Below are 14,226 nucleotides of genomic sequence, written 5' to 3' on the forward strand. Positions count from 1 at the left end.
GTAACGTAACTATATCATCTGAGGCATTAGTATATATTACATATTCATCGGCATTAATATTATATTTGCTATTTAAGGAATTACAACATTTCTAATTAGACACAACTTTTTTTAGTTCTGTATGTCCTCTAAAAATTCCCTAGAGCGGAATGTCGTAATATTTTGCTCGATCTGGTCCTATAGTCACGTGAGATTAGTAACTAATTGTATTACTAATAATTCTCTTGTACTCAATATTACCAATAATTCCTATTTAATCAGCGCTAGATCAATTTTAGAGATAAGCCGACTATTGCTCACAAATATTATAACCACTCCATTGTACTTGATTTTTACACTTATCATAAGCAACCAAAGCACACCTAATACAATAATAGATTTCCGAACCTCACATACATACCCACCTATAGATTTCTCACGCAACTAAGTAAATTTATTGTTGAATATTATCCATCGATTTGGGATAAATAGGCAAGTTCACACGGCGCCTGTCTAATAGTTATCTATGAAACTATTTTACATAGTTAAATATCACAAGAAAGTTTGACACATTCTAATTATCACACTGTTGTGCTTGTATCCGAACGCAATACATTTGATCTTTGTTGTTGTATGCAACTGTGCAATTTTAGGGATCCGTCAATCCAGTTTTCATTTTACGTTTAACTATTTAAAAATATATACATCAAGGACCTAATGTACTGTTTATATCAAACGAAGTAGATTGACAGCGCGACGTATACTGACCGAGCTGGGATACCACAGAAGATAGAAGTTCTATAAATGATCCTACTCGTATGTGCACCTACTGCACGTATTAATTTCCCCTCCGATCGATTCCCCATCCAATTCAATTGGGAATCGAAATTACGACGGCCTCCACCAAGGTTCAAACACCTAGTGCTGTAGCCCTCAGACTAAAGTCGTATTCGTCAGGCATTTGAAGAATTGGCCTTCAGTCGCTCCAGACGTCATTCCGCGGGTTTGGAGTTTCATCTGCTCGTGCTTTATCATTCGGAGAAGCTGTAAAGACCAGCTGTGGCCAACAGTATTAGAATAGTTCTGAAAAACAACCTATGATTTTAATGCAAGTAAGAAACTAAAATTGAACTTTGTCACTCAGTTCAGTCACTTTAATTTCTTTTTAAAAACGGGTAGAAATATTCTCGACTGATTAATTTATCCCATAATTAGATTATAGTAATAATTTTGGCTTGCCTAGGTAATTAAGCAAATAATTAGACATTTACAAATAAATAGTTAAGTTCTAGGAGGTAATTGAATACAACAGTAAAAATACTCGGAGAACCTAAATAGTTAAAAACTTAATGTTTTATCAAAACGTATACATATTGTAGTCTTATATTTAAAAATCGTAATTTATATGAAAAATGTATATATTACACTAGTAACAATTACAGTAGAACAATAATAAAACATACTAAACATTAATAAAAACATAAATAAAACATACTAATGTATACTATTACATACTAGTAACTAGGTAACTATACGTATCTAGTGACGTCAATTCGCCGAGGAGATATATCAGTAGTATCATGGTAGAGTAAACGCAACAGTCCTTATTTAGGACATCTACAGTAGTGACTTAAAATAATAAACTAAGTAGGCAGCTACTAACAAAGAATCTAAGCATTCTATACAATACACACTTGACTTTTTTTTGCGAACCTGCATTATCATTTTCCGCTCGACAATGCTACATAGTTGTGCAACAATAAACACAAAGATCTCATTCCATTTATTATCTAATGAATTGGATTCATCTATAGAAGCCATTCGAAGCCAATCCCTCCCAGCAACATTGTGGTTACAGATATATAAGATTCCAATACTAGTAGTCGATAACAAATATAAAGTATAAAATTTATTCAAAAATTTATCTATATATTTTATCGAAAATCTACTATAGGTACCTATCTACTTTTTAAATTAAGCGTAATTTATGTTCCTTGAAGATATTCAAATTCGATTTAGGACATTATAGTCTCTGATAGTACCCTTGTAGTACAGTTCTTTTTATCTATATATTTCCCAATCGTCTATAAAAATATTATGACTAATTTTCAGACATATTGAGACTTATATTGTTGCTCATTTTTACCATATTTTTTAATTTTTTCTACATTATGCGAATCTACCTATACATTATTAGTCGTTCTAGGCAGGTTAAAGTTAACAAAGGCTACGTCTGGTATAAAGTTAGTTCACCTTTATAACGTGGTTTCCCAGTTAAGTGCTCATAACACGGTCATATACGTTTTGGATTCGTACTATTTATTACTTGGTACAGAGTACGGATGGAATATAATTCATGAAAAATTTGAGAAATGGGCATTTACAGTAACTTCATAGAGTCCAGATCATCAGTATATAGAAATGTAGTTACTAATTTATAAACATAAATAGATAAATATAAATACTTTATAAAGAAGAACTCGAGGAGGAGGCAGTTTTAAAAATTTTATATTTTATCCATAAATAATATTGATTGCAGTAATTAATAATTATTTTTTATTAACCTATTTTCCAGGATTAATGTGCAATATTGCACAACATTCGACGCTATTACGTCCAACTAATCTAATTATGTCTAAATTGTAAGTAAACAGATGATAAGACAATGAGATGGCTTTTTACTCCATGTTCTCATGACAATCAAAGTCAAATTGTTTTTACAACACTTATTACACTGAATAATATTAACAACTATAATCATTTTGCACTCTCCCCATACAGACTTGTGTCTGTTCCGTGAGGTGTTTTTTCTAGATGCTGATGGAATAATGAACCCATCGACACAGTAATAAGTAGGTAACTAAGTGATTATTAGTAATAGCAACGGCCTAAATGCGAATCTGTATTTACCCTACGCAATAATGTGTATTATTACAATGATCTACAATCGCATTTGTAAATTTAAGAAGATATATAAATTAGCACCTCGGCTAATTTATATATCTTCTTAATAAATAAATGTGGGAAAATATCACAAAGTGCCCAAGAGGATATTTACATATATATTAGCATTATGAAGTATCATGTTGATGAACTAAATTAGTTTTAAAAGCCTATTTTCTTAGATAATTTATTTTCCTTTACATAAATGGAATAAAAAAATAATTTGATGTCCCCTGATGGTAAGTAGTAACCGTCGGTTACATGACCAGTACTATGGACATCACGTCATTATGTGACGACCGTTGTACCACTTACCATTCCAAAGGACTAAGGTAAATGTCTCTTATCGGGTAATTTCATTGCCTCATTTACCCTACAACCTTACCCATAACTTACATGCCTTGGCGTCTAAAATAAGAGGCTAAGATTCATTTCCATGCAGGATCATTTATATAAATAAGCAACGTATATATACAGTATACGTTGCTTACTTCTAATTCGTGCCGACTGTACCTGTAGTCCTTAGAAAATGCTATCCGTATTCTTAGATGCGGTAAGTAGACAGATCAAGCTATCTATCTAGTCTTAAGCTACGCAGAGCTTGTGTTATTGTTACTAGACAAGTGATATTAATATTTTTTATACATACATAAGTAATATGCGGAAGGGTGTTGTTTCTAATGTGGACTAACAACATTGCTAGGAGGGTACCATGTCTTGTTGATCTTCACGCGGTTCCCCCTGTTAAACCATCAAGATAAATTTCTGGTAAATTTATTACGATGGGTAGACTTCACCTCATGCTCATTCTATTATCCTCCACTGCAGCCTCTGCGCCAACGTAAACTGTTAGCGCAGGCGCGTGCTACATTTGCTTATTATTCATTAAAAAATATATACCTACATAGAAAACACCAAGACCTATAATAATATACAAACGTGCGTCAAATCGTACTCTTGAATACAAATGCTTGTAGGTACTGTGCGTGGAATCGAACCCTCTACCAGAAAGTAAGCAGTGTGCTAAACTGCTAAACCACCACGGCCATCCAAAGAACAATAGGTAACCTATAAATGGAATTTTTCGTTGAGTCTATTGATTTGATATGGTTGGTTAGTAAGGGGTTCAGCATGTGGTAGGGCAAGAATGTCATAACCAAAACATAATATACGCACGCCATAGAAGCCCGCCATTCTTACTGTCACTTGCGCTCGCTCACAATGCTTGCCGGTAATTTCATAATTTGTGCGTAACTTTTAAATTTATGTGACAAAGGAATTTGTTTACAGTGTGCCATTCGTGATAATTAGAAAGTTTAAACAACTGCAGTGGGAATTAAATGGACATTTGAAATGTGGAGCTTTTTTATTATTTGTAAGTTATACGATTTAGTCATATTTTTAGACAATAAAAATTAGTAGTAGTTAATAGTAATTAGATAATAAAAAGTATTCTGTGTAAGCGATCCTCATCGTCTTGTAGTTTGGGGCATCTACATGTCGCAGCAAACTTGCTGCGACATGTAGATGCCCCAAAGTTGTAGTATCTAAAGTACACCTAAAACGATTTCAATTTAACTTTTCGAAACGCTGATATCTACTAATTTGTGTTGGTGAAAATATGTGTACGCGCGTATCCGCGACTTATGATGTACTTAATATAACTTATGTACGATTATGCTGAGTAATTATTAGTTTTTTATTAAATTTTGTTACTGTAGAAGTTTTTATTACAGTTTTTAACTTAAATTCTATCGTCCTCGTAGTTTTTTTTAATGTATTAATTTAGGGCTATAAGAGAATAACAGAGATGGTGACCTCACTGCCTCCATTGCGCTGCGATTGTTTTATCTCGATTAATATTAATTTTATTATAAGCAGAAAATGTAATAGTTCATTATTTGAGACTAATAAAGATGATTATTATTATCATAATTAACGGACGTCACTAGGCTCATCCCTACAACCCCGACAGCGACAATGCCTCTTACTCTGATGGAGTACCTACTTTCTCATTACTGTCATAGTATTACTTTAAATTTATTTAATAAAAGCACTAATACTGGGTAACTTTATGCGCAAGATTTATTACCGAATTCAACCCCTTCCAAATTATTTCTGAAATAAAAGATACCCTATGTCAGTCCTCGTGATACAATCTAGTACCATGTCAAATTGCATTAAGGTTATTTAATCGCGAAAATCGACAGCCAAATTGCACATTCGAAATTTTATATACATAGTATGGATATATGTCGCCATTCATTCTCGGGATTTGCCCATTTATATGCTCTAACTATATGCATTAGGTACCTAGATGAGATACATCAGGGACACAGAGCTATCATATTATTATAGTTCAAATCTGTTTATTAGTTGCTATGTAGTTAATTATGCCGATAATTAGCTTGCTTGCATACTGTGTTTCAGATTTGATGGATGAATTATGGTTGAGATATTACTGGGTACAGCGACTATATGAGACATCATAATTATCTGATATTGGGAGTGTTTGTGGACTACATAAGGAGCATACCATCAAATGAATAAATAGTAATTTAAATTTCATGCACAATAATATAAATATATATATATGTATATGTAATTATTATGCATGGAATATATATACATATAAGCAACAAAATATTTATGTACTTATTATTGGATCACTATCTTTAGAGCGATCGTAGTTACATACTTAGACTGTGGTTGATCTTCAGACACTGTCAATGCAAACAATATTAGATGGTCAGTGCTATCATATGATTGAATAAATACTACAGTATTGGTATACTGTAATCGAGTGATGCTGGAAAGGGTACCCGATTTAATCAGGTTTGTAGGATTTGTAGGTAGATGTCGTGCCAATAGCATATCGACGATATTTGTGCTTTACTTTTTTCTAAACCACACGTCCATTGAATTTTTCAATCAAAAATTTACCACTATCTAGATATTTATTTTAAAATAGTTTTTTACGAATACCTATAAAAGTTTAATATGATATAACCGTATATAAAAATAATTTCTACAGTTATTGGCAAATACTAGTTATTTATTTACGTTTCTGTAAAATACATAGAAACTAAAAATCTCTACTACTGTTAATAGAGTTATCGTAACTTAACATTACTTATAACTGAAGTAATTACAAATAATATGAATGGATTAAGTTTCGACTAAGTATCGTTAGAATATTTATAATTGATTGTTACACACACATTACTAAAATGTTAATAGGTACCATAAATTTTTATAACATTGCAAACAGCCATAGAAAATGAAAGTTCATAAAACTACAGATAAACAAAGTTACGAGGAATTTTATGTGTATGTATATCATTTTAGTTTTATAGTTTTCTCAAAAACTTGATAAATTTTTAAATTTAATACTTTATTTTTGTTAGTAAATGTTCTTAATTTCCATTTATGTAGTAGGTAGTTAAATTTATAATTAAAATAATATTTAGTTTCCATCACTACATAAATTCATTTACCTACTTCTTCATATACTTTCATAAATCATTGCATCAATGCACCCTTGTTCCTGAGACTGTTGCTTGTACAATTTCATATAGATAGTTAATTATCGTGCGATCATGACGACTTAATCCATTTACTATTATTTATTTCATTATCTATAGATTTCCAAGTAGGTTTCTTCGCCTTTGGTATTGCTTATTCTCATTATGACATTTTTATATAGCATTCTTCATGCATATGTTCAAATCGACCTACATCTATTGCTTATGAATATACGATTATATACGAGGATATTGCTTTTTTTTTTGTAACTAAAATGCAAACAAGTTGCCGACCCACTTGATGGTATGTGGTAACCGTCTCCTACGTACATGAACAGCACCAAAGGCACTACGTTTTTAATGATAACGTCCGTGAATAAAAATGACTTATGCGATGCCATTACGGAAAGCAAGATGTTGCACCCCCATATTCTGTAATTTCACTACTTATCTCGGCCTTCTACCGAAACAGCTTAGAATGCAAACTATATACTGGTTACTTCTGGTGTTAGGTCGACTCATGTAATCATTTTCAGACTCTTTATTTATAAGTTCCTCAATATAATCCGTAGAGCCCATTTTCATTTCTACGGGGGTTTACACGTAACCTCCATCGTATCATACACAGGCACAATTGAATAATTTTGCGAATTATCTCATAAATAGTATTTTTTTAAAATCATTTAAAAATAATTCAAATTAAATAAGTCTATTGCTACATAACTTAATAATACGATTACAACGAATATTTTCGCTCTATACTTATCGTCCACTTTACTTTTTAGTAGTAAATAAAAAAGTGAATAATCTATTATAATATAATTCAAATTTTACGTATCTACACAAAGCAATACGGAGATTGTCCCATAAAAACTAGTATAATCAAGTGTCCGATATCAATGTGTCCCAATGGTTTTGTTTGATTGAATCCAATCTAATCAAACTGAACTAACCGAATACGTGTTCGTAATAGAATGTTGACATTCGATTTTATTCCTTCGCAATATATCGTCCAGTTTCATTGTATAAATTCTGCAAATATTCTCGTTACAAATTTGTTCCTATACAAAACGTTGTTGACATTACTTTTGAAACCTCTATTTTAAACTTATCTAATACATACATTTTAAAAGTTAACGTATCTAAAATAGGCAGTTCAATATGTAGATGAAGAAATACGGAAACTGTCATATAGAATAATCTGATTAAGTGTCCGGTGTCGATCGTCCTAATGCTTTTATCTGATCGAATCGAACTTAATCATACTAAACTAACCGAATACGTGTTCGTAATCGAATATCGACATTCGATTTTCATATATCGTCTACTTCATTATTCTCTCAAATATTCTCCTTACACATTTATTTCTAAGATTAAATGTATTGTCATTATTTTGTAAAATCAATGGTATAAACGAATTAGGTAATAATATAGGTAGATATTTAAAATCATTTTACATATAGGTATGTACATAATGACCGCTCCACAAAACTAAAATAATCAACTATCTGGTATGTATGCGTCCCAATGGTTTTGTTTGATTATATCGCTACACAAAACAAGCCAATCAAACTGGACTTGCCGAGCACGTATTCAATATTCGATTTGGGAATATACCCTCTCGAGCCATGGCTATCCATCAAAACTCACACAAAACTTTTCCAGTAGACAGGTACTACGTATCTAATATGCTGTTTTATTAATAGGAATATATATTGTACTAGCTGTGCCCCCGGTTTCATTCTGATGTATAAGCTATATAACTGTAAAGTTTCATTAAAATCCGTTCAGTAGTTTTTGCGTGAAAAGTACTGATCACAGTGTAGGTAGGCCAAACAGCATACTTTGTTCAGTTTTGTTCGGTTGAAGAGTGAAATAATATATTAATTTATTCATGGAGATAGAGCTGTAATAAGTACTAAATTAATACATTTCGTACACATTTAAATTATAATACATCGACAATTACCACTTGAGAACCAAATTCTTTACAGAAGTCTTGCGGAAACGTAAGACCTCATGTAAAGAAATATATAGGTACTTTATTTTTTAAATTAAAACTTTATTGACCAATAAATTATGGGTCAAAAGCCGAAGTTAATGCGGCATTCTACAGGGAACAGGGAAGTACAGAAATACTTGATGGTGCCCTAACATTGATTATATAAATTACATATATACAATATATATATACTACTTTCTGTTATTGAAATTGTATATAGATTAATCTGTTTACAGAAAACAAATTAAAATGTAGGTATATATACGACATTAATTCCTATGTTTGTGCCAAACTGTAGAATTAAGTTGTCAATGTTTTCTACGTACGTAGGTACTCGTGCGTGAGACCTAACTATCCAAACAGCACATTGATCGTCTTTTTGCCGTTTGATTACTGCGGCCTACAAAAACTCTATGAGAACTGTCTCCATGTTATTTAGTTTGCAACACAACTGCAGAAATTACGTAGGAAACTGTCATGTAGGTACACATTATTATATTAAGTACTGGAAATTATATTCTAGAAAAAATCTGGCCAACAAAATATTTGTAAAATATTAATTTTAGTGGTAGTTTGGACCTTCTTACATTGCAAGAATAAAATATTCTGAACATTTTGCCATTTCTTAGTTAAGGGAAATAATTTGTGGGACAAAATATATTCGTGTTGTAAAACCAATTTTGATTATTTTAATTTTGATCATATTAATTATAAATGTGAGATTTACTGCATAAAAACGTTTGAATTACATTTTTTCGTCGTATATGCACTATATGATACTCCAGTGACGCAAACGAATTTGACGCAGCTAGGGTAGTACGGGTAGTACATTTATTTTACAGCGGAATCATCTACTAAGGTTTTCTATCTTGAGGATTATACTCAAAAAAAGCATATTTTCTCTTAGATGATGAGTGTAATTATAAAAAATATATGTTTACTAACTCACCTTAGTTCGCCATTATAAGGTACTATTTAATATCTTCAATTATATTACCTAATTTATTTATTATTTCTAGTGGTCCTCAGCTTCTCTTGGGTTGGAGGCCAGAATGGTAGAGGACGACAATATCACGACCACAATGGTCATGGTTGGGACATAAAACTAGCAGTGCCAGGTGAACCTGGTTCAGACTACCCCACTCTCGGTGCTATTCCCAAAACTTCCTTCTCATGTGCTGGCAAAGCACCAGGTAAATAAATTTATCTCCCTTATAATATGTAATCAAATCAAACAATGCAATCACATACAAGTCTAGCGTGTTCAAGTAGAATATATAATGAATAATATGGTATAATATACATTTATAGTAAATAAGTATATTACAGAATTTTTACAAAGAAATTTTATTTAACTTAAATCATATTCCTTTTAACTTTCAGGATATTACGCCGATTTGGAAACAAATTGTCAAGTATTCAGGATCTGCACTATAGGCTCTACTTACGGTTTCCAGTCCTTTCTTTGCCCTAATGGAACACTATTCAATCAAGCTGTATTCGTTTGTGACTGGTGGATGAACGTCAACTGTGCAAAGTCAAAGGAGCTCTTTAACAATAATAATGAGAAGTTCGGCAATTTAAGATTGGGACCACAATTAATGAAAGACATTAAAAAAATGCTTACCCATCCTATGAGGAGTCCTTATGATAAAACAATAATGAAGAGCAATCTTATTGTTATGCAAAACTATAATCCTCCTTACGGTCAAATATACCCGAACGCAGCGTTATTAGCTAACACTGATCGAATCCCTAAAAATATTTATCTTCCAGCCCAAGAATTACAAAGTCCGATTCAAAATGGTAACAGTAATGATATTTTATTTTCTGCGTCAACACCCCAATCATTGTATTTACCAGCTTCTTTTAATGATGTACAAAACACACTTCAAGGAGGAGTAGAAGTGTTTCAAAGACAAAAAGAGTACGAAACGCAAAATAATCAATTCCAAAAGCAACAGCCTAAAAATATAATTGCCAGCAATGATTATGCTTACAACAGCAAAGCAAACAATAATAATTATTCACAAATAACACGAACAATTCAAAGAAATAATGCGGTAAATACACAATATGGCCATAAACCAAATATTAATATAAACCCTTCTATAACAATACCAAATGAAGTAAATGGTCAAAGAGGACAACTTAATCAACAGAATTCACAATATGACAATGATTACAGATTAACTCATTTCAATAGTGGGAAACAACAGCAATATGCTTCAAATCAAAATAATGCACCTTACACATACAATACACCTACTCCAGGATTTTCTAATGAAATCACTAGAAACTCAGAAATAAAGCAAAATTTGGTAAGTACCAAAAGTGATAACGTTCCTCCTACTATAATAACAAGAACACTAACATTTAGTAGACTAGTAAACGAACCAAAACCAGGAAAACCTAAATCTCGAGTAACTGTTAAAACATGGATTGTTAAACCTAAACCAAAAGCTGCTAAATTGATACAGTCTAGCTCAGCTCCTTACACGTACGACAGACCTACACGAGCCCCTACTGAGAAACTAACAGATCCTACTACACCTTATGTATATAGCAAACCTTTAACAACATATTCACAGGCTAAAATAGTCGCAGATACTGAACAGCCATATGTTTACAGCAGACCAACAATTGCTGCTAAACAGAAAGTTACAAACAATAGAGAACTAGCAACATATCCTCTTCCTACTGTCACTACTAATCAAATTTTAAAACAAACATCTCCATTACCAACTAAAGCCTCCCGCCTTTATTTAGTTCCTACCACTTTTAAACCAATTGCAAAATTGTATTTACCGCCCACAGAAAACGAATCCCCTAACGCTATAGTTCTAGCTCGTCAATATCTTAGCCCTAATTCCATACAACAATCCAATAACTACCAAAGTGGACAATTGCGAGTGGCACCGGCTACTTTACCAGCACCTACATATACAGTTCCTACTACGGTAACTACGATAGATACTAATAATAACAACCTAACATTCACAGATATATTAACAAAGGAAAAATTAGATATAACAGTAAATGATATAGTAAAAGATACGAGTAAATTTTTAAGTACTGCACCTTCAGGGCAATATGGCCAATATAAACAAGATATTACAAAGTTTGATGACCCTGAAGAAAGTTATCTTCCACCAGTAGAAAGCTTTGAAAGTGTTGAAAATTTTACTGGACAGATTCCAACTATTGCGCCATCTAGTTCGAGACTTATTCTAAGTCCTTCAGTAGATTTAGAACCTCCCGAAGAATCTTATGATATTAATCAGAATAATAATGAATTTTCTAGCCTACCATTTTTAAAAGAACCTCCATTTTCAGCAAACACAATTGAAAGAACAGTTTCTTTAAAAATATCAATACCAGAAAAAGTGGCCTCTTATTTATTCAAAAGACGCAATGAAAGTAACTTTGATAGGTTAGAAATATTAAATACCGGAAGTAGTAATTATTTAGTATTAACAAATAATCCTCTAGCTAAAAGCAGTGGCACAAATTTTATTCCTATTGGTAAACTGATTGAAAATAAAAACTCGAGTATTTCTAATTCACAGGCACTGGTATTCTCACTTTTGGCTGACTCCATCAATATAGCAAAGGAATATAATAATCTCGTGCAGCAGAACAAGTTACCTACACCTATGGAAACACAGTTCCAAAATGTTAACAATGAGCAACTGTCGCAAATCACGAATAGTATATCTCAACTTACATCATCACATTATTCTGGAAATAACTATAACAATTTAAAAAATGCAAAAATTATATCTACACCACAGTCTACTTCAAATACAGGCTATCAATACAGGGAATTGACAGAACAGGTTATACAAAATCAACAAAAGAATCCGAATGACTTTTTGCCTTTAACTACATCAACTCCTCAATTATCTAATCAAAATTTGTTCTTGACGCAATATGAAAATGGACAAAATAACTTAAATGCAAATTATCAATCAACTGTACCTAATCAAAATCAGATATACAGTGGACAATTGTATCAGCTACCAGTACCAGATGTAACTGAACAAATATACAATAGACAAAGCTTTAGCCAAAATTCAGGAAATTTTATACAGTCCAGTAATACTCAATTACCAATCTCAAATTTAAATAATAATATCCGGACAACTAGTACAGAAATTGAAACAGTTAATTCAAAACCTGTGCCAGCTAGATTACAATTACCGTCACCTAATGAGGCAGATAATATTCAAGAAACTATTAACAAGTATCTTGGTGCTGATAATACAATATCTGCACAGATTCAGGACAAAATTGTAGGTACTATTCCTCATCCATTGGAAGATAATAAATCAGTAAATTATGAGAAAGATCAAACTTATATCGTGTATAGTAAAGCAAGTAACGGTAATGGCCAAACTAATCCTTTTGCCATCCAATCGACTCCTCTGGAGGCAAGCCGGCAAGTCACAAATATACCTAATCGAATAACTTTTCAGTTCATTCCTTCTATAGGATATCAATTAGAAAACGTTAAGCAGCAACAAAAAAATACAAATGCTATTCAAATTAACGAATTTGATAACCCTAGAACCAAATCAGGCCAAATTATTAACTTAGATACAAAACAAAATATTATAGCTAGTGATATAAATTATACAGTCGATCATACATCCTCTGACAACCAAATCAAAAGTGAATATAATAATATTAACAGTCTATATGCCGGGCCATCTTCATATTCTGCACCTCAGTCAACTATAGGGAATTTAGTACAAAAACAAAATGTAAATTCGAGATTAGAACTCGATGATAATAATGGTTATTCTAAAATAATACCTGAGCGTCCATTTGTGGTCTAATTAATGAAACATACAGGTAATAAGTCAAGAATTTAATGTAATATTTGCATTATGCGTGTTGTTAGATATATTAATAATGTAAATAATTAGTAACTAGATGGTTTGTAGCTTCATTTTTACTCTGAAATATATGATTTTAAGAAAATACACGTTATTTTTTTACACTTTCCTAACTGGGCCATGCACCGAAAAATTGTAAATTGCTTAAAACTAGTCATAATTTTTATTATTTAGTCAATAAATAACTCAATTTTAAAAAAACAGACTCGTGTGGTCCAATTTTCATATTGATAATTATGGCAATACACATCAAAGCGCCAAATTCAAATAGTTGTCAACTTGTAACCATGACAGCAGTTAACTTTGTTTATTTTCCAAATGATTGTTTTATTTTATTATATCGATACGTAATATATCCTAGAGAACTGTAAAAGGATAGTGGAGTATAATAATATTACAAAAGGTGTATGTACAATATAAAGAAAAGGTGTAATACAGTACAAAATATCTTGAATATGTAAGTAGAAAAATTTCATGTATTTTTAAATATTTACATATATATATAGTAGTTGTATATATGTACAGAATCCGTATTATTGTAGTATATTATTACAATATATTATTGTAGTATCATAAAATTTAATATTCATAAAAAACATTCAGTAGATAAACTTACCGTAAGACAGTATAAAATCGTGCAACTTTCATTGTGTTGTTACAATAAGTAACAGTCATAAAAACAATGATTTTTATACTTAACTACTAAAGAAAAGTTTATCAGTTTTAGAGACCTCCATTTATTACAGTAAACAAGCAGCTTGGTTAGCTCTGAAATATAGCAACGAAATTACAGGATCAGCTGGGATACCAATGCGAGGGGTACCGTGCGTGGCACCATACCAATGACGCCGTTTCATGACATAGGCGACTATTACTA

General features: G+C 31.7%; 1 protein-coding gene across 1 annotated transcript; it reads left to right on the forward strand.

The window, feature by feature from the left end:
• Positions 1-9,451: 9,451 nt before the first annotated feature.
• LOC131852397 (uncharacterized) lies at positions 9,452-13,390 on the forward strand (the record flags this gene model as incomplete). Its single annotated transcript, XM_059203072.1, has 2 exons — positions 9,452-9,641; positions 9,832-13,390. Coding segments are annotated over 2 exons (3,648 nt in total), but the record flags the coding sequence as incomplete, so codon positions are not given.
• Positions 13,391-14,226: the final 836 nt, after the last annotated feature.

This window comes from Achroia grisella, unplaced genomic scaffold (genome assembly GCF_030625045.1).
Source record: "Achroia grisella isolate CSIRO2021 unplaced genomic scaffold, CSIRO_AGI_Agris_v1 utg848, whole genome shotgun sequence".
In the NCBI taxonomy this organism is placed as follows: domain Eukaryota; kingdom Metazoa; phylum Arthropoda; class Insecta; order Lepidoptera; family Pyralidae; genus Achroia; species Achroia grisella.